The sequence below is a fragment of the Cucumis melo genome, chromosome 9, assembly GCF_025177605.1.
Source record: "Cucumis melo cultivar AY chromosome 9, USDA_Cmelo_AY_1.0, whole genome shotgun sequence".
Classification (NCBI taxonomy): Eukaryota; Viridiplantae; Streptophyta; class Magnoliopsida; order Cucurbitales; family Cucurbitaceae; genus Cucumis; species Cucumis melo.
This window is the reverse complement of record NC_066865.1, coordinates 22723994-22751713: the sequence shown is the minus strand read 5'-3', so window position 1 is coordinate 22751713 and position 27720 is coordinate 22723994. Positions and strand designations below refer to the sequence as shown.

Genomic DNA, 27720 nt, shown 5'->3' with positions numbered 1-27720 from the left:
TCAACTTGCTCCAAGTGTTCATATGCATACATCTAATTTAAGAAAAGCAAAAGGTGAACATGTATATATTATGGAAAAAAATATATATCAAAGAACAAAAAGGAAACACACACACATACATATATATTAACTATAGTATTTGTATTTTCGAGTTCGGTATATATTAGTTAATGTATTAGGGGTGAGCATGATAGATCGAGAAATCGAGTCGACTAACCAAAACAACTATATATGATTAGTTTAGTAAAAAATCAAACTAACTGCGACCATTAAGAGTGCAAATTGATCGTTAGTCAGTCGATTGGTTGTTTTAAGTTTTAGAAATCTTTTAAACATTTTGTCGATTTGAATTTTTTCCAACTTAACATTGGTTGAACAACTTTGATTCAAACGATTTTGATCGGTTGACTCGGGTTTTTCGGTTTATCATGCTAACCTCTATTGATTAATTTGCATACTTTTTGTTTCATTAATTCTTTTATTTTTAAAAGGAGACCATTTTGACCCACCATTTCAAAAGTTTACTGTAATTAAATATTCTCGTACATAACAAAGAATTCTAAAATTCAATTCCAAACATATTTTTAGAACAATCATATTTAAAAATACAAGATACTAAATAACCAACTAGACATGCAACTGTACAAAAAGAAAAAAAACTTCAAAAATCATGTATGGGGAGCCAATAATTTAACCTAAATAAATAAATATACACATGCATGCAAGTAATATAGCTAAAATTTGAAGTAAATGGGGTTTTAGGGTTTGGTGTTGAACAAAATAGTGTCAATATGGGGAAAAAAAATTTAAAAATAAAGTCACAAACTTTATAAAAAACAAAACTTTTGGTTGAGTTATTATTACCAAATTGTCCTCCCCATACTACACCACCCTAAAATGGTCAATACTTGTCAGTTCCTTACTGGTTTTTTTTTCATTCACATAACCATTTAAAGAACAAAGACCAAAAAAGTAAAAAAGAAAAAAAAAAAAAAAAAGAGAGAGTGTATTTAATTTTGGGAAAAAAGAGAGCATATTTTTGTTTGAGTTTCTCTCCTGTTCCTTCACATGCTCTTCAAAAAATTTCCTAATAAAATACCATTACTTTATAGCGCAATAACTAACTATGCACAAATGTTTTTTTTTTTTTTTTAAAAAAATTAAATTTAAAAATTTATCTACAACTTGGGTTTTGTTTTTATGTCCTTTATTTTGTCCTCTTACTATTCCTACTATCAAATAGGGTTTCTCTGAATTTTGAATTTTGGAAAATTAAACAATTTGTTTAATAATCGAGATTAAGATAGGTAAATATAGTTTCAATTTTATACGATTCGTATTGTCCTCTCCCTAATCAATATGTTAATAATGGATGGAGACCTATATTGAGGATCTTGACAAATTTGATCTGTACAAATAATTTAAGCACTTTGTTTCAAAAGTTTTCTAAACCCATTTAATATTATATGCTTTTTTTAGTGCACTTTCTTAAATATATATACCTACTACTCTTTCATATCTCTACTTCTTTCAAACTAGTTTTCTAAATATCCACTTATTACTTTTTCTACATTTTACTTCTAAATCTCACCTTCCTTTGATTAATTAGACTAAGATAATTCTTTTAAATTGTTAATTGCAGAAAAATGGAAGTGAGTACTTATCGAAAAAATAAAATTAAAAATGTAAATTTTAAAACTCAAGCCATGTAAAATACAAATTTTTAATTTTGAAACTTTAAACTAAATGAGAATCAAATTCAAGTTAAAAGAAAATAAACACTTCAAATTCAATAGACTGAATAGAAAGTTTGACGAAAAACTTACCAAAAAGAAAAACTTAAGTTTCATGTCTATTTAATCAACAATATATCAAAATTGACAAACATATTTTTAAGCATTATAAATATAATAGGTTTAGGGGTTGTTTTAGAAATACAAAAAATTCAACAAACTATTTATACTCCATAGAATAACATCGCTAAAAGATAAATTTCATTATACTTAATTTTTCTATAAAGGGTAAATATTTTGTAAAATGTTATATTTTTGACAATTTCTCATAGGTTTGACGAACTTTTTATCTTGAGTTTAATTAATTAAATCCTTAATACATACAAAATTAAAAATAAAATTCAATATGCAAAGTTAGAATTGTCTATTTTTTTTGAAAAAAATAATATATCTTAAGGGGCCGTTTGGCTCAAGAATTGTCATTATTGAATTGGATTATGGAACCCAACCCTCGCTTGGGGAAAGGGTTATCATAACCATTGTTTTAGGGTTATCATAATACTTCTGGGTTATCATAACCATTGTTTTAGGGTTATCATAATACTTCTTCCCTCTCTCTCTCCTTCTTCTTTAACTTTTTTTCAATTTTCCATAAATCTATCTCTTCAACTCTTTTCCCCCAAACACATTTTATCATGAGACTATCTTTTTAAACAATTTTCTCAAACACATGTTATAATATATTTTAATGCTAGTTTTATCATAACACTAACTCTTCATAATTAAATCCTTCTCTCAAAGGGATCCTAAAAGTTTTAGGAATACAATGAAGTTTGAAAGGAAAAAAATGGTATTAAAAAAAAGTATAAAATTTTTAATTGAAGTAAATAAAAGTCAAATGAGTGAATTTAGGTTTTTGAAAAAGAAGAAGAGAGGTGGTGGAAGTAGCAAAATTGGGGAAACAGATACACATAATAAGTAGAAATTTTCTTTTTCTTTTTTATTATTTTTTTATTTTTTTTTTTAAGTTAAAAAAAGGAAAAAAAGAAAAAAAAAAGAAGAAGAAAGATGGTGAAAGAAAAAAGAGAATAAATGGTGTAGAAATAATAAGAGCATCGGTATCCGAGGCACGTGTCACTATCATGGTGTTTTATAAAGTGCTTGAGGGCGTACGGTGTGGCCCACCACTCAACTAATAATGATACCTGATTTATTTGGAATCATAATACTTTACCTACATTTGGGTTATTATACGCTGCATCTGACCCTACACCATTCTCTCCTCTCCACTCCACTCCACTCCACTACTTCCTCTATATCTATATCTATATCTATATCTATATATCTATATTATTTATTCAAAATTACTCCTTCTCTTTTGGTCAATCTTCTTTGACTTTTCTGGGTCCCACTCCCTCTCTACGTGTACCCCTACCCCCCTCTCTTCCTACCTCCTTCAATACTCTTCCCCCCCCCCCCCCTCTTTTATCCCTCAATTCTTTCCACAATATACTCCATATTTTTAAATTCATTTTCAATTTTGTTTTCATTTTAATTATCAAAATACTACCTCTTTTTTCTTTTTCTTTTTCTTTCATTAGGTCTCCAAATCCTTTAATTAATTACTATTACTACTAATTAAATAATGTTTGATTTTGATATTTGGTGTTAACTTTTAAATATAACCTTTAATACAAAATTACAAAATTCAATGGTAAAGTAGGGTGAAATTAGACGTTAGAATTAGACCTTTCAATTTATGATATTCATACTCATTGTTTTCAAAAAAATAAAAATTAAATTCTCAAACTTACAAAATTGTTATTATTTCTATAATTACGTAAGTTTAGAGGTTTAACACTTATCACCAATTATATAGTACTTTATGAATGCATTTTGTATTTTGTTTTTAATTTAAAACAGTTTTGCTATGAACTTTTAACATTAATTTTTGTTTCTACGAAAATATAATTAAAGTGACATTTTTAAATATAACAAAATAAATTAAAATATTTACAAAATATTGTAAAACTTCATGGGCCACTCAGAGACATCGACAGACTTTTATATATGTATAAAGTCTATTATGGATAAAATTAAAAAATTTACTATTTTTTTTTTATAAATGTTGCCATCAATTACATTTACTTTCCAAAATTTAAAACATTTAAGAAAAGAACATTAGTGAAAATTTTTAAAAATTGTAAATATTTTGATTCGAAAGCAAAGAACTTTACGAAGAATAAATGTACTTTTCTCAAATGAAAAAAAAAAAGAAAAAAGAATAAATACTTTGTATTTATATCATCATATTTGAACTAATATATATTCCAACATTTATATGTATTTAAGAATAAGAAGTGTTGGTTATATTAGTCATGTTATTTTATGTAAAAAAATAATAAAAGGGAAATTTTAGAAATATTCCTGTGAACCCACGTGCAGGTTTTTGCCAACTGTCGATTGTACCCTACAAAATTATAAAAAAGAAAAAAGAAAAAAAGAAAAAAGAAAATGAAAGTTAGTCACGTGGTCCCCGTCAGCGGAGGAGAAGGAGGATAGATTCATGGGACGAAGAGATCTACTTCTACTTCAGTCAAAATATGTCCGTACACATGACCTCACCATTCCTTCCTTAGTGATGTCACTGTAGCTTTCTAGACCCTTTTTCGTCATTTCAGCCCCCCCACCGCCCTCTTCCTACTTTGACTCTACAGTTACCAAATTTACGTCTCTTCAAACCCCAACTTCAATTATTTTCCGTATTTCCTTTTTCCTTTTTTCTTTTCTTTCTTAATATTATTAATAATTAATAACTCTACCTCAATTATTGACCACTATTTCAATCATTTATTATAACTTATTATTTACTACTTATTACTATATTTTTTTTGTTTTATACTTTCTTTTTCTAACCAAAAAAAAAAAAATAAATAAATAAAAATTGACAAATACATTTTTAGTTTAAAATCATAGCAACGGTCCAATTATTTAATTGGTGTGATTAATTACATGTTCTTTTTTTATTTATCATTATTAAATTCCATTCCTATGGAAAAGTAATCAAATCTGAATTAAAAATAATATTAATAAAAAAAAGCCTATATCAACTAGACAATAATTTGGTTGAATTATACATTTGGGCCCTTCGGGTAACAATCCATTTAAACCCTCCTTCCCACCACATTACACTTTTTACAAACACAATTTATACATATTTTTCTTCTTTAACGTTAAAACAAAATTTATAAAATGACAGATGGAACTAGGGTTTACAAACCTTGTTATGGTTTGATTTGTATTAAATTGTATATATAACTAATATTCTAACACAAATAGAAAACAACTAGGACCAAAACCGACCTAGAAAAAAAAAAGGTTAGCTTGGGCCTCGACCCAAGTCGGTACGTGCTCTCCAAATGTCTCACGAAATGCTTTAATTTATGCATCCTTGATCCAAGACATCGACTTAGGGTTCATAAAATATAGCCTAAGGGATACTTTAGGTCTTGACCAACTTTTGAAATTAATTTTCTTTATAAATATATTAATTTAAGTTCATATTAGATAACTTTAATTTTTAATTTAGCCATTCTTCATCTTTTAACTTTGGCTACAAAATAAATTTTCTTTGTTTTAATCTTTTGTTTTTTCAAATTACAGTTTTTATGTGTTTTCTCTATCCAAAAATTGCCGCCAACTAAAAATAAATAGTAATTTGCCTGACTGCCCTCCCAATCTTCTATAATCCCTTTCAAAGAATGTAATGTAGATGGCAAAAATCAAGAATATAAAACCATATTTGTTCAATCAAGAATACTTCCACGAGGAAGTTTGAAAATCGAAGATAAAAGATTGATGTTGTAAATATAAATGCTTAGACATGATTGATGCTTGGAATATGTTCATATGTTATCCCATGCGCTCCAATTATAGCACAACAAATATTTGAGAAAAGTATATAGAGTAATTATGATATTGAATAATATTTCTAACTTGTTTGAAAAAATCCAACACAAATATTTAAATAGTTATTTTTATAATATTTTTAAAGGTGTTGAATTAAAAATCGGGAGTGAGAGGAAATTATATTTTATCTCTAACTTCACTCTACTTTTTATGATTAGTAGTTTCTAAATATTTATATCCCATTTCATAAGATTTACGTAATATTTATTTTTTTTTCCAAAAAGGTAGTTATTAAACATGTTTAATATTTTGAAATATTGGAAAAAATGAAACAAAAGACGTAAAATGAAAACTTTGTTAAAAGTACCCTAAAAAAACATTTTTATTCACACCGGTCGCTTCTAGGGTTTGGTTTGGTTAAGGGTTTGTGGGTTTAGAAAGTAGGTGTACACTATATAGTGCATTTGAATTGGTGGCAAAAATCAGCTAATAAAGAGTTCATGTGATTATGCTCATATTGTAGCCAACAATCTTAATCTCCAAGATATCACTATATATATATATATATTAATCTCTTCTTCTCCTTTTTCTTTACAACATATATTCTCTTCTTCAATATTCACATTACAAATAATGTTAAACAAACACAGAAAAACATAGCAAGTTAACAGTTTATATAAATTTAAGAATCATGGAATAATCATTTCTTTCACAAAACAGTAATAAAAACAATTGTGTCAAAACCTTTTAAAAAAGGTAAAAACAAATGAAAACTGTATCAAATCCTCATCCAAATTGGTGTGTACCACAACTTTTTTTTTTTTAACATTTTTGGATTTGCAAACCTTTGGCTTATAATCTTAACTATTTTAATTTCATGGAATCGATAAATAAAGAAGATAAAATAATAAAAAGAATTAACATATTGATTCACATGGTACACTATTTTATTAGAGGAAAAAAATTAGAATACATAACCAAATGTGCCTCCAACATATGTTAAAGCCTAGAGTCAAAAAGTAAAAAAAATGTAAATAACATAAATATATCAAATAAAATGATTCTATATTTGATTGTTCGAAACAATATATATGAGTTTCAAGACATTTTATCACCTAAATTAAATGATAATAAATATCAATAAAAACGATCTCTACTCAAACCTTACATCCCTTAATTGTGAAAAGTATTTAATTAGTTTAGTTATATTCCAATTGACTAGCAGAGATTCTGTGTGAGGATAATTTCAGAGATTAAATCAATTATTTTATTTTATTTTTCACTTATGATTATTCGATTTATCAATTATTATATACAGCAGGTTGACTGGAAAATAATGTTCACAACTTCCTAGGCATATTTGAATGAAAAATATATACCCATTTCATAGTTAATTTTGAAGCACCAAGCTGCTCATGTGTTAGCCAATGATATTGGAAGGCTCAAATTAGAGTGAAGAATAATGTAGCCGTACATAGAAAGAGTATAGTATTACAACGTGTCCCATAAAATATTACTTTTCTGCTCACAAGCAGACTCATTTCATCACATTCGACCAATTATATGTCATCAGATTCACATATTAGTTGGAGATTCTCTTTTAGATTTGTACTAATTAATTAATCTCAAGATATTAGTGATTAGGAAGAGTGTGTTTGGGGCGAAATTATCGATCAAATCATATTTGGAACTCACAAGAGATGACTAAACTCAAAAGCATGGTGGAAAATTATTTGTTTATATTGTGTAAACTTTTTATAAACTCGATACTTATAACATAATTATTAGAGTGTATGTGCGGGTACGTTGTGTGAAAAAACATTTTCCTCGAATGTGTACAATGCAAGTTTTTATGTAATGTATGTGTATCGTAGGTGAGTTACATATGTTTTATCTTTCCGAGACAAGGCAAAGGAAGAAAATTGATGGGAAACAAAATTAATTTTCCATAGGTTATTAATTTTTAAGGTCATAACTGATAACTCTCTTAAACATAATTAATTCTTTAATTAATTAAGTGAGAAACCTATGTATATTTAATCTCTATTTAGTTTTACTAAGACAGGGAAGATTTAATCTCTAAATCAATGATTGATCACTTGATTTAGATTCATACTCACACAGTATAGCCAAAGCCTCTTCTAATTCACCTTCTTTAGAGTATATAAGATTTGGAAAAATAACCTTCAATTTAAGACTCAAAGTGTAAAAACATTAACATTACATTCAACGATTCATAACCATGACGATCAATTCTTTACATAAACTCCCAAGACAAATAGTCTAGTCATCCATATCCATAAAATAACAACAAATCCAACGTAATTTGCAATGAAGTGATCAATGAAAAAAATTCAGGTAACTTTTCAATACCACTAATAAAATCTCGTGCTTTCTCAAAATAAAAAAAAAAATATGGCATCGAAATATCATGAATATTAGGAACCAATAAGTTGATGTAAAATGCACCTATGCACTTATGGTTGATAAATAAACTTGTATTTGACATCTTCATAGAGTTGAGTCGTTATCACTCTATATTAATAGGTTGTTTGGCTTGGACTTTTGACTTTAACTTTGTGAGACCGCTTGAGATAGATTCTCTCGTTTTGATTTTTGTTTATCTTTTTCGATTATTTAAAAAAATGATTTCCTTTTTCATTATAACATCCTATTAAATTATGTTTTTGCTCCAAGTACTTAGTTTCTATACAAACAAACTGTATATATACTTGAATCCAATGAGTACCAACGTAAATATCTCATCATCGTGTGCACCATCAAACTTAGCACTACATAACTTGTGTGCATGCTTGAACTTTATCAAATAAAGAGTATCCATCATACAAATTAAATGAAATTGAAATTTGAATTAAAGTAGGATTCACATTTGGACTAGCTTTATTTTTGATACTTTGAGGCCACCTAATTTGAATCAATATTAATGGAAGACAAAACCTTTTCTTTGTTGAGGGCTTGCTATGAGTGCCTGAGTAAAGATAATCTATCTAAATATATAGAAAAAGACTTTTTATTAGTATAAGAAAAGATGTTAAAACTTTAAATCAATACTGTGTAAAAATTGAGCCAAAATTTATACTTTAGTGAAAAGATTGGAAAACTTATATATAAATTGTATTTTTATGTGGTTTCAAAACAGAAGTTGATTGATAAGCCTAATGGAAGGGGTTTTCTCAATCAAAAGGGGGAATAAAATTGATTAAAGAGAGGTATAGAAAGACTCATCCATCATCATGGTGTCTCAAATGCTCATCCTAAATTGTTGCCTATTTACTCAATCTTCTTTTCCTATAATTATTCCTAATCACCATCAACCATTTCCCAAAAGAATAAACATAAAATATCTCCAAGTATGTTTGGATATTGATCGATGGTCCAAATTCTGTTATTTTTTATTTTTGAATTATTAACTTCAACAAATATAATTCTAAATTAATATCCAAAATTTATTTACCAAGAATTTTGTAATCCAAAACAGTGTTTTTTTTTTGTCTTTTTATTTCATCAATATTATGAATTTTCAAATTTAAATCGTAGAATTATGTTAAATTAAGATAAAAATATCTAGCATTAGAAACTCAATTCATTTAAATAATAATAAAATGCATTATGTTATGTATGTGTTTTAAATTATATAATATTACACACTAAATTATAATTAAAAATTGTTTTAATTTAAAACTATTATCTTAATTTAAAATTTTGATTTTAATTTTAGTTGGTACCTAAAATTCCAATCAATAAGAATATTTCTAAACTTTTTTTTCATATCAAAAGTATTTTTTAAAATTTTCAATAGTTTAAGTATATTTTTTAAACAAAATTTTAACAATTTCAATCCAAAAAATAGTAAACATTTTGATTTTTTTCATATATATTTATATATTATTTTAATTTTTAACTATTAAAATTCTTCATTTTCATTTTTATAAACAATTTTCAACTGGTCATTAAACTTGCTAACACTTGTTTTATAGTTTTTAAGTTTTGAAAATTATGACAAATAAATTTTCAATGATTCAATTTTTTATTTTTTAATTTTAACAAAGTCTAACTCTCAGTTTTATACCTAGGTATATTTTTAAATAAAATAATATAATATAATATAATATAATAATATATCATTGATTTATAATAAATATTTCCTACAATTTTACCGTCTACGATAATTTTTCTAATATATATATGAAATATTAAAATGTAGAAATGACCAAATTTTAGACCAATTTTTTTTCCTATTACACAAAAATTAAGAAGGCATGTATCTACTTAACATTTTCTAAAGTTTAAAAACTATATGTGTATATATATATATATATATATAGATACAAATCTAAACATTTAAATTAACATGTTTGTTCCTCTATAATGAATTTTTAGATATGCAATCCGGTAACACATTTTATTTCTCTAACTATACTAATAATTAACTTCTGCATTAATTTTGAGATTATGCCCAAAAATAGGGTTGAGGTTGAGTATCAAAACCAACATCAAATTAATTTTAAAGTAATTGAGAAACAATAATCTAAACCTAATTTATGAGGTATAACATGAGTATTAAACCTAGATTATTGAAGATTAAGAATACAAAATATCAAATTAAAACATAATTAAATCATTAAAAATTAGAAAAAAAGTAGGCTTAAATTTGAGGTGAAAATCGATCATTTATAAGAAGTCACGTGCGTTGTCAAGTGGTCACGTGCTACCACCCGACACGGAGACAGTTGGGATCTCATGCGACAAATACTCATAGGACTTTGCAGCTTAGTGTGGTTTTGTCAAAATGCCTTTTTTATTTTTTATTTTTTTCCTAAATTGTTATACTTATATTTATTTTTAAAATTCAGCTCTCTTTCTCATGTGCCCAAATACAATTCGTTAAAGAAAAATCTATATTGTTATTTACTTCACCTTTTTAGCTAAAATTTTGCTTGCTTTTACAGATAATAAACAAAATTATTGATGCCCATAACTTTTCCTTTATTTATCTTATACATTATTGCCACCAATAACATTTTACTTGGAAAAAAAAGAAACTTTTTGGTTTAATTCTTTTAACCCAAAAAGGTTAGAAAGATATCTACTCAACTCTATCTATCAACTGACTAAAGTTAAAAAGATTTATGAAGTCTCAACAAAGTTGATTTGGACAAAAAAAAAGAAAAAAAAAAGAAAAAAAAAAGAAGGAATTATCGCTCGAAAAAATTTATATTTTTAATGTTACACTTCAAAATAATTCCATTATGATTCTAATGATCTTGTACAAATTTATTAATAAAGTACATATTTAGTCTACATGGAATTAATTAATTGTGAAATTGAGCCTTCCATACATAAATTTTTTGAAAATTAACATTTTGAAACAAAAAGGTTAATTTTTTTGTAATGAAAATTATTGTCTGACTTCCATGTAAGCAACATTTAGGTGATTGGTTCAAAGAGAAGGGTATAAAAATTGCTTCCAATTATATTAATTGTTCAAGAGAGAAAAGAAAAGAAAACTAAGAAACAAAGTCATAATTAATTTGAGTGTAGGAATGTAGGGTTTTATGGAGTGGATTACTTTATTTAATTGATGTGTTGAAAATTGTGGCAAATGTGGGGCATTTCTCCATTTTTACCATAATTATATTTGAGTACACTAACTACTTTGATTTTTGTATTTTCAAAATTAATAATTTGCTCTTTTTGCCTTTAACTTTATGACCTCTCTCAATTATCATCCTTTAATTTATTTTGGGGTCATTATACTCTCTACACATGTAAGGTATAATCATTTGTACATGTGCTTAAATGAATAATAAATACAAGTAATTAGTATTTGATGACCAAAATCCATTCACCCTCCCCCCATTATTTAAAATTTGGCAAAGTTCAAAAGTACCCTTTCCTTTTTGACCTAAAGTACTAGCTATAAAAAGTTTGACCTCCATTTTATATTATTTATCAATTGAAAGGCTAGATCAACTAATTTTAAACACAAACAATCAAAAATCAAAAAATCAAATTTCCTTTCCAAAAATTTGAAGTAAGTCAATTTTAAAAATAAATATTATATCTTGTAGAGATATACTTTCTTTTAAGATATATAAATAAATAAATTTTTGTTTCTAAATTTAATTAGTTGGCGGTATTAAATTAGTTATTTGAATATAATTTATAGAGGGTGAAATGGTGATTTGAGATGGGGGCAGGATGCCCCTAAGTTCTAAAAGAGGGTGGCTATATGTCTTTTAAGACATTGTATAGAATCTTATAATGAGATATGGTAGGTGTAGTAGCTTAGCAAAAAAGCAACTTATATAATTGGATCCTTCTTTTTTATTTTTATTTTATTTATTACTAAAATAAACATATTATTATTATCATTATTATTATTATAATAATAACAATTATTATTATTAAAGGAAATGCCACGTGTTTTTTTGTACGGTTCACGTGACATTATTTATTAAACACATTATTCTAATTCTATTTTCAGGTACAAAGTTCTTCAACAATATGATGAGTAATAATCACTATTTCTTAAGGTTCAATCAAAACTAAATATCATTTCATATCATATAAATTATACATTAATTATTCAGTTTATATTGATTCATTTATTTGTCGTTGACATCTATTATTGAAAATTCCTTTCTTCCCACTTTATTGAATTTTCAATTTGGGATAAGAAAAAAAAAAAAACAATAATGAATCTATCTAGTGTGTGATGATTTTCTTTGATTTAACTAGGAATTTTTTTTTGGCAAATTCTAATAATGGTGGGTACTATATATAGACCATATATATAAATTAAAGTTATTGATTCATAATTGATTAGTTGTAAAATTCAAGGAGTGGATAAAAAATGTGATACAATATTACATAAGTCTATTGAAGGGACAAAAAAATGTGTTTAATTAACATTCTTACAACGATAAACTATTGGAAAATATGAAACTTTAGAAGTAGGAACTAAAGTCGTATAAATGCAACCAACAACGAATGAGTGGTTACATACCAAACAACTTTTGGTAGATAAAACTGGTTGTTCTTTTTTAAAAAATATAACTTATCATATGATTTCTTATAAATTTGGATTAAATTAAAACTCTTTCTTGAGAAGAAAAATATAATTTTTTTGCCTCGTTGAAATACTTAATCAAATCGAATTGATTCAACATTATATTTAATTGATTTTAAGATGTAATATTTTTCAAACGAATGATGAAAGATTCAAATTTAGTAAAAAGAGGGAAAATAAAAAGGCTTGGAAATTGTAAGTTACACATTTGACTAAAGAATCAAAGGACAAATCCTTAAAAGAAAATTAAAGGGAATATCTTTAGAAAAGGCTAAAGTTGGTTAGATGAATCGGAGGGGTTGTTAGGACTCTTAAAGTTCTATTGATTATTGGATGAGGAGCCATATATATTGATTGAAGGACATGATGCTTTTATATATGAAGAAGGTCAAAGTTCTCAATAACACCACTCATTATGGACAAAAAAAAAAAAAAAAAAAAAAATAGAATCTATGTCTAGGGTTTTAATTGAAATTTAGATCTGTACCATTTTTTTCTCTCTTAATAATTTCATGATTTCTTGAATAAAATCTCTAATTTTCTAGTTGATAATAAAAATATTATGTTAATTAAACTACGTCAATTTGAATTCTCTAAATTTTAAAAATATTGAAAAAAATCAAAAACAACACAAAATTATCATCTAAGGATCCCAAAGTTTAAATTTTGTGTTTTTAAAAATCATATAAGATGTCAAAAATAGTTCAAAAAACAAAAAAGGAACCCCAACAAATTTTAATTTTAAAAAAAACCAAAAACACTACCAATAAAAACAGTCTCATATGTGTGGGTTTTATGAAGTCACATGCACATGCATGTTATTCTAATAGTAAGAAGGGAAAAAAAAAGACAAGTTTGAGATTTATGTGTATGACTTGAAATGGAAAGAAGTATAAATTATTGATGGGGTTGAAAATATGAGAGGATGTGTAAAAGATATAGCGAGTGAGACAACAAACAAACAGCATTTAGGGTTATTTAGGAACTTAACTTTGCACACCTAATTAGCATGTGATTCATTTTTCAAACATTAATTGCTTTTGACTCATAATTTCTACTCATTTTCCACCTATATAATTATTTGTTTTAGACCCAAACCAAAGTTATAGAATTTGTCCTCCAAGTAATCAATTTTTTTCCATCTCAAATTTATGTAGGAGGGTGAGACTCTCTACCTACATATACATATTAATAGAGTTGCAAAGAAACAAATTTGAAAAATAATTGAATCAAATTGATCAACTGGTTTGGTTTCATTTTGGATTAGTATAAAATCGAACCATTTGATTTATATTTGGAGAAAACAAGAAGTTACAAATTTGAAACGATTGTTTATTAAAAATTAACACCGACCATATGTCTCTTTTAGAATTTTAATTATTATGGTGCATGTGCATGTATTTTTGTCATTGTTTAGAACAAGAATCAATTGTTATGGTAAATGTATGTTTGTTCTTTTTTTTTTAATAACCCAGAATAAAAATGTCTATCTTTATTCCATAGAAAAAGAAATAGGCTAAAATTTAACTTTAAAATAGCAAAAATGAACAATTTAAAATTAAAAGTGAGAGTTTTGAACACAAAAATATAAGATAAAAATTCAAGAACCAAATTGATAATTAACCGAATCAAATAAAACTTAATTCATTGGTTTTGTTTTATTATTATTATTATTATTATTATTGGACATTGGTTCAACCTTTTCTTTTTTATAAAATCCAATTGGTTTAGTTTGATTCTTAATTGATCCCAAGCCCATTCAAATTGAATCGTTAAGTGTTCCAAAATTTCTATTGTTGATGTCAAAATCTGGAAAGAAAAATTCGTTTATAACAATCATATATATGAGAACAACGGTAAATTTATAATCCGAAAAATAACATGACTTGCAATATGGAAAAATTTGCACGACGTTATGGTGCTTGTCACACATGCCCAATGGTTAAGTCGGGAAGTTGTGTTCAGAAAGTAGAGAACTTGTGTATTTGAAAGAACTTTAATTTTCTTCAAAGTTATCATGATGAAACTATAGGTGCAGCTGATCACCTATGCCCTTCCCCATTTGAAATTTTGCTTTGGATTGGAGTTATCTTTTGACTTTTGGATTGGGGCAATCGATGACTAACGCTTCGGTTAGCTTGGCCTCAACTAATTAAGTCGAACTCTTTTGGGCCTAAAGCAATTCCTTTGGTCAGAGCATATGCATGAGACATGTCTTATTAGGACTTTTGTTAGGGTTAACTTTACCTTGATTTTGGTCGAAGTCGAGCACTCTAGCTTGGCCCAAGGCCTATGCTAGCCTCATTCTTTAAATCCAATTTAAGAAGGTTTTAGGGTATATTCAACTTCGACTTTTTTTTTTTTCCATCTTTGTTATTTTCGTCTTGTTGATTATGACCTTTTATCTAAAATCGCCCATGACCACCTATTATAACATAAGTTTTAAAGAATGGAAGAATTAGAGGCCATGACGATAAAGTTGTTGTATCTGTATAGACGATGGTAGTTAGTCTTCCTTATAACTCTTCCAATCTTTTTCATCTATGGATAGTGTCTTATTTGTCTGTATTTATCATAAATGTTTATGAACACTATAACCCTTAAACTTGAATTTTGGGTTGTTGGGTCTTGAAACTAACAATAATCATAACTAGTTTAAATTAATTTCAGATATATGGATCGAGAGAATATAGTTTACTAGATAAGACGTTAATTACATTATAATCTTAAAATGTTTACAATTTCAATTTTTTATTATTGTTGAATAAATAAAAATAAATATTCAAATATATGAGAAATTCTAAATTTACTCACACAAAATATATATAGTCTGTCATGATAAAACCAAAATTTTATATATCAATAGTCATTGATTAAAATATCTATCAAAATGTTGATATATCTTTAAATTGAAAGGCTCAATATCAAGCGCGTTTATCTTTTATAAATATTTGTAATACGAAAAAAAAAGCCTATTTAATCTAATATGAACAGCAATACAAACACGTACGTTTTAGTTTGAGCGCAAAAATAACATTATAATTAGTCAAAATAATATTTATAAATATTTTATCAACATACGAGCAAAATGCAAATATTGATACCATCGATATTAATACTTAAAACTTTGGTTTCCTAGAAAAATAATAATGACAATAATTTTTTAAAATAACATAAAGAAAGAAACGTCAATACATTAAAATTTATTTAAAATATGAAACTCAACGATAAAAACGTCCTTCAGACACGTGTCGCCTAGTTAATTGTCCACGTTTTGCTATTCAAAACCACAACTTTCACTCCTCAGTTTCCCTCCACTTTTCTTCTCTTTCCTCGCCTCCGAAGTCCGATGATCGCACGCAGGTTCGAAATTTCTACAATTTGTCTTAACACTCTCTCCGCTGCGCTGCCGCCCCATTTTTCCGGCCAAACTACTGGCAACTTAAACTCCTCTTCCAGGTTCCTTCCCTGTTCGAACAGGAATGGCCTCAACCCTCTCGAATTCTGTTCAACCGGGTCGGTTTCGGGTTCTCAAAGATGGAACGGGTTCTCTTGGTCCAGTGGTTTATTGGATGTTCAGAGATCAAAGGGTAAAAGACAATTGGGCGTTGATACACGCCGTTGATGAAGCGAACAGAGCAAATGTCCCTGTTGCTGTTGCCTTCAATTTGTTCGATCGATTTTTGGGGGCGAAATCCCGGCAACTAGGGTTCATGCTTAGGGGTCTGCAACAACTTCAACATGATATTGAAGAAACGCTTCAAATACCTTTCTTCTTGTTCCAGGCAAGTTCATTTACTGTAAATGTTTAGGCACTAATGTTATTTGTTACCATTATCCTTTTCTTATAGAATCTGGGAAATGACGTAATTTTTTATTTAGTTTAAATTCATAAATATACATTTTCTGTGACTGTTTGGTGCAGTAACTACAATTTAGTGAATGAATGAAGGGGAGTGTTCCCTCCTGCTAGTTTGTGGTACTGGGTTCTCATTACGATTTTATACGGTGATTATTTTTTCTGTTCTCATTTTGGGCTCTATGTCGTCTGGGCCTACATTGTTTAAGGTTTAGGGGTGTAATATATAATCCTCTATTCTTTAAATGTAGTGATTTTTGTACTTTATACTATGTTCCTTTTCGAGATAATAAAACAGTTTCTCTTCTTACTATTGATCTACGTAAATCTGTGTGTCAATTTCTTCTTATTTGATTCTTTGCTTGAGTGTTTCTGTCATCACACATTACCCATGTTGTATGTTTCACCATGCCTTTTAGATTTGTGTCATTGATTTCTTTGAGATAAATTTTGCTAGCAACGCGAAGATAGATTGCTGTAGTTTTGTATTACATTGACTAATAGTTTTCAGGGTTGACATTCCTTAAGGGGGAAGCTGAACAGACTATACCAAATTTTATTAGAGAATGTGGGGCTTCACTTCTAGTCACAGACTTCTCACCCTTGAGAGAGGTTCGAAAGTGTAAAGAAGAAATTTGTAAGAGGGTAGAGGAATCAGTTAAAGTACATGAAGTCGATGCTCACAATGTAGTACCTATTTGGGTTGCATCCGAGAAATTGGAGTACAGTGCAAAAACTTTAAGGGGGAAGATAAACAAAAAGCTCCCGGATTACCTTATAGATTACCCTTCTACGGTCATACCAACTAGAAAATGGCCTTCCTCTAATAAGTTTATTGATTGGGATAGACTTATTGTTGATAACTTGAGGTTAGAGCATTGTTTTCTCCTTCATTTTATTATTGACTTCAAGTTTGTTTAAGTTGACATTTCCCCATTACTAGGAAAGGAGCAGATGTTCCTGAACTTGAATGGTGTAAACCAGGGGAAAAGGCTGCAATGGAAGTATTGATGGGTAGTAAAGATGGGTTTTTGACTAAGAGGTTGAAGGGCTATGCAATTGATAGGAACAATCCATTGAAACCCAAGGGGCTCTCTGGCCTCTCCCCATATTTGCATTTTGGGCAAATATCCGCACAACGTTGTGCCTTAGAAGCACGCAATGTTCGAAAACTTAATCCACAGGTAAACCAAAGAAAAGGATTGGTAGTAACCCTTTCTATCGTTTAATGGAATACTATTGCTGCAAATGTTAGCTTGTAAGTATACGTTCATTTAAACTATTAGTTTAGTTTGTCTAATCCTTCTATTATCTTCAATTTTGCATCATTTTTAAGGCAGTTGATGTGTTTCTTGAGGAGTTGATTGTTAGAAGGGAACTTGCTGATAATTACTGCTACTACCAACCTCAGTATGATTCACTGCTTGGGGCTTGGGAATGGGCACGTAAAACCCTGATGGATCATGCTTCCGATAAGCGAGAATATATTTACACGTAGTGGGCTTTTCCTGTAATTGCTTTACTATTATCCAATTTTAATCGGTTTTGAAATTATGAAGTTGCTGCTGAATTTTCAGGAGGGAGCAACTGGAGAAGGCGCAAACTGCTGACCCAGTTAATACATGAACTCTTAGAATTATTATCTTCTCAGTACTCGTTGCTTTGATTCTTTTAATTTTTTGCTGTTGTTTCTATTGGAAAACTCACCTTTACTATAACACTTATCAGCTCTGGAATGCTTCTCAATTGGAGATGGTCCACCATGGGAAGATGCATGGTTTTATGAGGCAAGTATTGATGAATTTTGCAGTCACAGTATTGTTTTATTATATTAAATCCAGCATCTTCTGTTTGAAACATTAGTTCTCCTTTTCTCTTTCGTTGTCCTTTGATGTTATTTTTCTGCTCCCAAAGCCCTGGAATGTAATTAATAGAATTCCATTCATCGTGCAGAATGTACTGGGCCAAAAAGATTTTGGAGTGGACAAGAGGACCTGAGGAAGCCCTTGAAATCTGCATATACTTGAATGACAAGGTATATTGTTACTAATTTACACTTTCATTCGCTTCTGTTGAAGTATCTAATCAAGAAGGGGAAATGCAGTATGAAATAGATGGAAGGGATCCGAATGGATACGTTGGCTGCATGTGGTCAATCTGCGGTGTTCACGACCAGGTTTATCATCACTTTTCATTTAGTATCAACTACTCTTCCTCATTGAATAACCTAGTTGCTAGGATATTTTTCTTGCATAGTCTACTTGTTTATGTGTTTATTTCTCAAGTGACTACCTTGTTACGTTTTCAGTTTGGTCACAAAAAACCGATAGTTGATCTTATAAAGTTTGTGATTTTTGGCGTTTCAGGGTTGGAAAGAGCGACCGGTATTTGGGAAGATACGATACATGAACTTTGCTGGGTGCAAGAGGAAATTTGATGTTGATGGCTACATTGCCTATGTGAAGAGACTAGTGGGCGAAATCAAGAAAAGAAAATCAGAGGAAGCTCTGCTGGTTAGAAAGCCAAAGGAAATTCGTTGCTAGTTAATGAATTTCAAGGCGTTGAGAAGCCTAACAGTGGTGACAGTTACATGAAAGGTAATACTAATACATTTTTACTATGAGCAAGCTCTCTAGCCCCTTAACTAAGTTCAATATGTTACAAATAACATATTGTTATTTGTAACTTGTAAGCCATAATTCTTTGATAAGCTCCTTTGTCGTGGCTTTATTTCACCTTCCCTTTTGCTGATGAATCCATTAATTGACTTTTTGATTTTGTCGTCTTGAATCTATTTTTTGTTTTTCAAAACGTTTTATTACTGTTTTCCCATTTAACATGTTAAAGGTTTTCCAAGTTTATGTGTTAAAAGTTTTTTTTTTAATCTCGAAACTGTTGGTCTTGTGATCTTAAAACATTTCTCAAATGGATTTTTTTGGCTTGCACGTGACGTAGAGGTTTCTTTGGCTTCTGCTGCTTCTTTTTTTGTCGTTGTGTTCTTTTGAGCAATGTATTACCTTTTCTTTTCTTTTTCTCGACGAGTGTTGTTTATTGAAGGTATTGTGTTAACATTAGGTAGCAATCAACATGAGACGGTTAACACTAAATTCGGATCAAAATTATAATCAGAAAAAGCAAATTAGACATTGAGGGATGGAAAATGACGATAGTGATGAGAATGCTAAAGAAACTACACGTAAAAGTGGGAGAAAATTAGTAATTTTGTGAGTTTACCTTGGTATTTTGAAAACCTTTGATGAATGAAGATTTGCTGTTGCCTTATTGAGAGTGGATGTTCGTAAAAATCACCGAAGCAATATAATCCTTTGCGGATCCTTCTTCCATCGATATTTATACCTATGTTCTTGCTTCATTGTTTTTGCTTGAATAGTTCTTCTCTACTGCTATATTCACAAGTTTTTGAGCTCCATATAATCCTTTGTTTTGCTTCATTGTCTTTCCTTGCAAGTTCGAGTCTTTGACAGTAAATACACAACAATTAAGTAAAGTTTCTTTTGATATGTTGTTTATGTGATTTGTAGTAAAAACGTTGAGGAAAAGCAAACCATAAAAGTGGATAGAGAAGTCTAATGCGAGATAATATTTTGATTGACGGCTCACTTTTCGCTAGCAACTTTCTAACCAACACATTACACCATGCAAGTAAACCCTTTTTTTTTTTTTTTTTTATTTACACAATGGACTTTTTTACACAATGAAGGACTCAATAATTTCGTTTTTCATGAGAGGATAAAGAGATCTAAGTAATATTACAACCAAAACCAAGATAGGAAGGTCCTTAAACTATGGCTTAAGGGATATTTTTTGGTCCATTAAAATTTTAAGAAATTTCTGGATTGTTGTAAAATTGAAAAATATTTAGAAATGTAACAAAATGTCATCTCTATCTATGAAAGGATAGACTATAATATTTTGATATTTTTATAAATATTTTTGTTTATTTTATTACATTTCAAAATGATCATATTTTAAAAATAAAAATTGACTATTTTTTAAAATACATTATTTAAAATTTATTTAGATATTTATCTTGACCCTACAAAAGTTTCTCGTTGAATGGGCTTTTATTATAGTTATCTGTAAATTATATAAAAATGAATAATAAAACATTTCAATAATATTTCATCAAGAAAAGGGAAACTTTCATAAATGTAATAAAACATCAAACTATTACTCCTTGATTTTTTTACATTGTCTTTCTTCCTCTCGTATTTCTTTTTTACGTCGTTTAATCTTTTTTTAATGTGATTTCTTTTCACCGTCTTTTTTTTTTTTTTTTTTTTACATTGTTTAAATTTGGGTAATCAAATATGAACGACCGTATATAGCAAAATCTAACGGATTTTGTATAAAGAAATTTGAAAAAAATATCATTTAGATAAAAATAAAAGATCGTGTATAAAGAGTCTTGAAAAAAATAATTTAAATTGGAGTAGCCAAATGTAAATGATCGTGTAAAAAAAATAAACGACCGGGTAGAAAAATAAAATATTGTGTATAAACAATCTCGAAAATAAATCATTTAGATTGAAGTAGTCAAATGTAAACGATCGTTTTAAAAAATAAATTATCATTTAGAGAAATCTAAACGATGGTGTACAAGAAGAATTAAGAAAATCGTGTACCAAATTTTGAAAAAAAAATCGTTAGATTTGGGTTTCCAAATTTAATCGATCAAATCTAAAAAAACTAAATTTAAACGTAACTAAATTAAATGATCGCGTAACAAAATTACATCATAGAGTTAAAAAGATAAATTGTAGTCATATGTAAACGATCACGTACCAAACAATAACCAAATCTAAACGATAGCAAAAATATTACGCGCACGTCGTTGAAGATGTGGTTGACGAGGCATTTTTGGCATTTTACATGATGAGTCTCTTTTTTCATTTTCGAAATTGTTTTATACAGTATAAATTACTTTGCTGCTTTGTTATATTTTTTAAAAGATTCCTTAAGAAAAATCTATAATATGGTCTCGAGATTTTAACTTTATAAAATTTTCATAAAATGTTGCTAGTGAATCAGTGAGATTATTTTGAAAAAGATTATAAAAAACAGAAATAAAAAAAAAGTAATTGATAAATAAATCTATTATGAATATTAAACGATTTAACATACCTATTATTTGTATTATATTTGCATCAGCAAAATATTCTTGCTTATTTTTTATTTTTGGTAAAAGTTTCTATCACATAATTAGAATATTGATTCATCTCTTTTGTCAACAGTATTACAATTATAAAAATGTGAAAACATTGAAAAAATATCTAACATGTGGATAAAAAATTAATATAATGGAGTAATCCAATGGAAAAATGTAAGGGTATTGGGAGACCTATCCAATGAAGGTTAGGCTCTTGAGCTAAGGCTTGGGGTTTTTAGTTGGTGAGATCCAGCCAACCAATTATGAGGATGGCCAGATGGGATTTTACTTCAAGTAGATATTAAGTATGAAATAGAGAGAATAAAGTTTAATTATAACTTTAGATAAAGGAAATGGAAGTTTTTATTTTTTATTTTTGGTTTTTGGCATTCTCTCCTTGATGAATAAGCACAAATTAAGACAAAAACCATTGATGTAGTAGTTAAACTCAAATCTAAGGTGGATTCAATCTCCACAATAAATCTTATTACTTCATGTTTCAATTTTTTTTCAAAAAGAAAATAATAATTGGTTGAAAATAAAGCAATCAAATTTCAAAAGTTTCAAACATATAATATAATTAAAAAAAATGAAAATGTAGAAAAGTTTATAATTTGTTTTCAAAATCTATCAATGATAGACCAAATATCATATAGGAGCTTACCGATGACAAAGTCTATCATTAATTGGAGTTTATCAACAATCGATAAACTTTATTATATTTACAGTTTTTTAAAAAATATTGTTATGCACTCGATTCTGAAACTTGAAAATGTTACCTATTGCAATTATTCTAAGAAAAAGAAATATAAACTTGGTATGAGGGTAAAAGTTAATTGTGGGAAAAAAATAAGATATGGATGTTATGACTTGAAGTCAAAGTAGTGTTTTGCAATAAATTAATTTGAAACATAGTCTATTCTAAAATTAAGCAAGAACCAAAAGGATTAATTTACTCTTAGATTATTGGTTGAAGGAAAATATGGTTGGAATCCTTTTAGTACAACAATTATCAGATTCAGAATTATATCTTCACTGTCATGTCAATAGTATTGAATCAAACACAATTTGATAAAGAAGGAAGATATAAAGTTTTTGACCTATCTTTCACTTTTGCAAGGCTTTTACTACTCTAACCTCTTTATACAAGTTTTTCTCAAAGAAAAAAGAAACCTTTATTCAAATACTTACTTGCCTTTTTACAAAGGCTTAACCCTTTTTTTTTTTTTTTAATAAAACAATTTATTTATGAATCAAACGAAATTGAGAACAAGATAGGAAAAGGACCAAACATTGGGTAATTGGAGAGAAGAAAAAACCACCAATGATAGATAATCTTTTTTGAGAATTGATGTATGCGAGCATGGGCATAAGGAAGCCAACTAAAGAGCTTGGTTGGGATTGATCAGGTTGTTGGGCTCGTCTAATTTTTTAAATACTCCTGTCAATAGCTTTTAAACTAAGTCTTTGTTTAAACATATGTGAGGATAGAGAATCGAACATCTCTCATCTCTAGATGAAAGATCACATGATTACCGTTGAACTAAGCTTACTTTGACTTGTATGTGTTGAAGACTTGAATTTGTAACATAATAGTTTGGAAGAATTTATAGGTAGGTGTCTTGTTGAATGATGTGTGATGAGTGTTCATGGATTTGGTGCCTAATGATGTATGTTCAATTTTGTTCATGTCAAAATTTGGTCACCTTCACGTGACATCAATGATAAATTTGTGCTTTCAAGAAGAGAGAACATGCAAAATAAAGGGAAAAAAAAGCTTTGATGACTAAGTCAAATATAAAAAATAATATGTAGAGAAGAAATTGAACTTCTGAGTCAACTTTTCCTATGCCTAAATCACCTATTTTATAAGGTTTTCATACTCTCAATTCTCCTTGGAATAAGAATCTCTTATCCCTAATTGACTTTGGGTTTCAAATTATTTTATGCTTGACCTCAGTTTTGGAATAGATTGGTGTTACGAAATCAACAATTAATTAAGCAATAGAAGAACGTAAAAATCGATACATAGATATATATACATGGTTTACTAACAATGTGTTAACTATGTCTACGGGTAGAGAGAGAACAAATATTATTAAGGAATGTCTCCAAATTACAATATGGCGCCACTAGGTTAGAGAGACCCCTGTACTAGGTTGTTCGTAGCAATACATAACAAATTCAAGGCATATTCCAAAAGTTGGGCATATTAATGTGGGTTTTTCTAGCAATCTTCTCAACTCATACCTGGCTTAGGTTGGGTCGAGCTAAACTGCAATTGTTTCATTTGACTTGCCTTCGACCATGTCGAGCCTTTTCTTTTGGGCTCGTGCTCGACTCGAGTTGGGCCAACCTAGCCTGTAACTATTCATTTGGGTGCACCCTCAACGAGGTAAAGCCTATTCTTCTGGGCTTGTGCTCAGTTTTGGTTGGATCTATCCAGCAATCGTACTTTAGGGGTTAGCTCCGAGCAAGCTGAAGCAAGTTGAGTCTATTTCGGCTGCCAATTACTCTGTCCAAAAACCCCCATTTTACCCTTCAATCCAAATTATCCCATGACAAAGTTCTCCTTCAAAATATATTATGTGTTTATATATATAGGAATCCTGTTTTTAAAACAAAAACGTATCAATATGATACGTCCTTAAGTACTGGGAATTAATAGTACTTATATTCTAATGCTTGCTAGGATTCCAAAAGAGTTTGAAAACAAAAATAAAGCTAAAGAAAGAAAACCTACCCCTAAAAAGTTATCACAAATTTATAGTTGGAAAGTTTTGTAAACGGTTATAAGACATTACCATTCATTGATTGCAATTATATAAAAAGAATGATACCCTAAAAATGCTATCTAAAGCTATATATATAAAGTGCTACGGTCGATTTACACGATTCTATTTGGTAAGATCTACTTATTTTACTTTGATTTTTATAATTTGTTATTAAAATTTCACATTTTAAATTACAACTAAAGTTAAAATTACTTTACAATTAATGAATTGCAATTTTTCAAACCTATCTTGAACGGTGAAAATGTCATAAAGGTTTCACAGGCATTAAAAGTGAAAGAGATTAAAGAAAGTAAAAAACAAACACTATAGATACTATGAAATATATGAAGTTAAGTTTTTGGCAAAATATTAGAAGCATCGTCCGTTAAAAAAATATGAGCTCCTAGTCACTATAAACAAAGCTTAAGATTTTAGCTCCCGTTAGCGGTTTTCAAAATCTTAACTTGTTTAGCCCTCATCTTATAAGAATATGCATATTTGGTTTCTAAATTTTTAAGAGGTAATATTTTAGCATAAATTTGTAAGGATAAGTTTGAAAGGATATTGTCCTACAAAAGACAAAGGTTGAAGAGAACTATGAATTCAAAGTTTAAAAAGATTGAAAAGAGGTTCAGAAGTGAAAGCAACTTGACTCACATGGATGCATCCCTTCATCTTCCTTGGATCTCTCTTCAACAACAAAAAGCCAAAGCTATTTCTCAAATTCCCAAAACAAAACAAAGAATTAGAAAAGTAGACCACACAAAACAATAGATCCCAAAATAATAATTCACAAAAGAAATTGCAAATTTGTTCCTCTTCAAACTTTATTGTTATTATTATTATTATTATTCAAACACTAAATTAGCAAACCCCACACCGCTAATAAGTAATAATCCTAAAATTCTACTTTCATTATACCAAAATTCAATCACTCCTAAACTAATGGATAAAACCAAAAACAAAACAAAATGAGCGATAAATTCTGTTTTTTTTTTTTTTTTCTTCTCCCCTAGATTACGGTGACAATACGGGGGCGGTTACGGCGGAGGCGGCCGCGGCGTTATACCTGCACAACACCTTGCATTTAACTACACTGCCGTAAACATAGAAACCAGGGGAAATCATTATTCTGACCAACGACGGTATCAGCTTTCTTGCCTTATCGCCGCCCATGTCCTCCATGTAAACGGAATCGAAATCGGCTTCTTTCTCCACTCTGAAAATTGGCAGATTTGGATGTACGGAGTTTGCTAATAGGTGCAGAAGCCACACGCTCTTCGACGCGCTGAAGAACGCCTGCAGCAGCGGCTCCGGCCAGGCTCTGTTCCATCCCAGCATCGCCACGATCTCGCTCATTTTCCGGTCGCAAAACCGGCTGAAATCCTCGCTGAAATGCTTTGTGCCTTTGCTTAGAACCTCCTCCCAGGTTAATTCATGGAGAAAATTGAAACATTCGAAATTCGCTTCGCATCTTTCGATTGGATTTAGAACTTGAGTCGATGCGTTCTTTTGAAATCCAATTGATTCGAAATCCTCGAAGAATGCTTGGTTGAGTAGAGCTTCAAGGTAGAAAAGCATGCTTCTAGGGTTTTTGGAGAATGAGATTTTGATATCGTAAGGTTGAAGAAGAAGGGAAATTCGTTCGTATACTTTGGCTCCGACGTGACGGAGTTGCAGAGTCAGTGAACGACTAAGAAGACGAATCGAAGATCGAGATTCCGATACCGAAACTAAGAAATGTTCTATTACTTGCTTCTGATTACTCTGTTGAAAACTCTGGATTTGATTATACTTCCCAATTTGGCAAGGCGAATTACCGCTACATTCTTCGATCCCGGATTTCAAACTATGGCAATACGTCTCGAGTTTGTCCAGTTTTTTCTCCAGTTCAGCCATGGCGTATTTTAATCTAGAAGCTTCCATAACAGCCTCATCTCTCTTCCTTGTCGCCTGAACTAGCTTCTGCGACAACTCCGTCACGGCAGCTCTCCATTGCTCCTCTCGAGCCGTGAGAGCCGAAGACTCATTAATCGATTTCGGACTCTTACGCGTTAACGAAGAAATTAGCGATTTGAAAATACCATTAGGACTCGCCATGGAGAAATACGTTTGTTTATTAACACCATTGCTGTTATCCAAAGGAACGACAGAGATCTTCTCCCTTGCGTGAGGACGACACCGGTTACACGACACCGGCCCGTCAGAACTGGAGACAGAATCAGACTCCGACTCGGACCGTTTCTTAACCGTCTGTGATTTCCCATTCATGTTCCGATTCAAGGGCGTCGGGTAAAGCTTCGGACTAGTTCCCAGGTCCGTACATCCACCGGCGGCGGCTGAGGTATCCTCCCGCTCTTCTCTGTCGCATTCTTGAATCTGCAATGAAATTCATCAAATGGGGGGAGGGAAAAGAGAAAACATGGGAAATTGTAGAAAAAATGTTGGGGAAGAGACTCACCGGCGTGAAATGGGAAGAAGAAATGAAGGAAGTGGGTGAAGGAGCAGCCATGGCGGAAATGAGAAAAGGGAAAGGCAGAGCCACATCCAGTTTGTTTGTTTGTTGGGAGGAAGAGGTACGTGGGAGAGAAAGAGGGAATTAATGGCGATTGAAGCAATCTTTTTCGTTGGGTTTCATTTTCTTAGGTAGCAGTTTCGTCGTGTTGTAATGATGAATTTGGATTCAGAGCTGTGGTCAGCGAAAAGATTAAAAACAAAACGGTCTGAATTTTTTTTTCTCTTTTCTTTCGAGAGGTGAAGTAGAGGAAGAAGAAGAAGAAGAAGAAGAAGAAGGGAAAATGATGAGACCCAATTTAGTTTCCATTCCCAATAAACCTATTTAATTGGAAATTCGATAAATAACTTTCTTTTTTGAAAGGACTATTTTAATTAATTATCATCACTCATTTCAGTACTAAAACTAAGTTTTATTTCAAAATTTTATTACATAAGATTGAGAGTAGAAAGAGTTAATAAACACTTCATAAGACTTCAAACATTCATATGAAATAGATAGATCCACAAACATTAAACAATAATCCAAAAGAAATAATAGTTCAAGCCCCCCCTTTTTTTTTTCTTTTTCTTTTTGTTCTATAGAGGTAATGAATCCAAATTTTGTTTCTTTTTTATTTGGATAAATGCAATGAGTCCAAACTTTAAGGCACGAATTGTCCGAAGAT

At 29.6% G+C, this 27720-nt stretch overlaps 2 protein-coding genes across 2 annotated transcripts; one reads left to right on the top strand and one right to left on the bottom strand.

Moving 5' to 3' along the window:
• The first annotated feature begins 16065 nt into the window (after positions 1-16065).
• LOC103482663 (deoxyribodipyrimidine photo-lyase) lies at positions 16066-19349 on the top strand. Its single transcript, XM_008438933.3, has 9 exons — positions 16066-16520; positions 17123-17463; positions 17538-17778; positions 17931-18088; positions 18172-18208; positions 18323-18381; positions 18548-18629; positions 18699-18770; positions 18961-19349. The coding sequence occupies exons 1-9, from the start codon at positions 16218-16220 to the stop codon at positions 19135-19137; spliced, it is 1470 nt and encodes a 489-aa protein (XP_008437155.1). The 5' UTR covers positions 16066-16217; the 3' UTR covers positions 19138-19349.
• Positions 19350-25347: 5998 nt separating this feature from the next.
• LOC103482662 (IRK-interacting protein) lies at positions 25348-27353 on the bottom strand. Its single transcript, XM_008438932.3, has 2 exons — positions 27000-27353; positions 25348-26917 (listed from the first exon to the last, which is right to left on the bottom strand). The coding sequence occupies exons 1-2, from the start codon at positions 27048-27050 to the stop codon at positions 25556-25558; spliced, it is 1413 nt and encodes a 470-aa protein (XP_008437154.1). The 5' UTR covers positions 27051-27353; the 3' UTR covers positions 25348-25555.
• Positions 27354-27720: the final 367 nt, after the last annotated feature.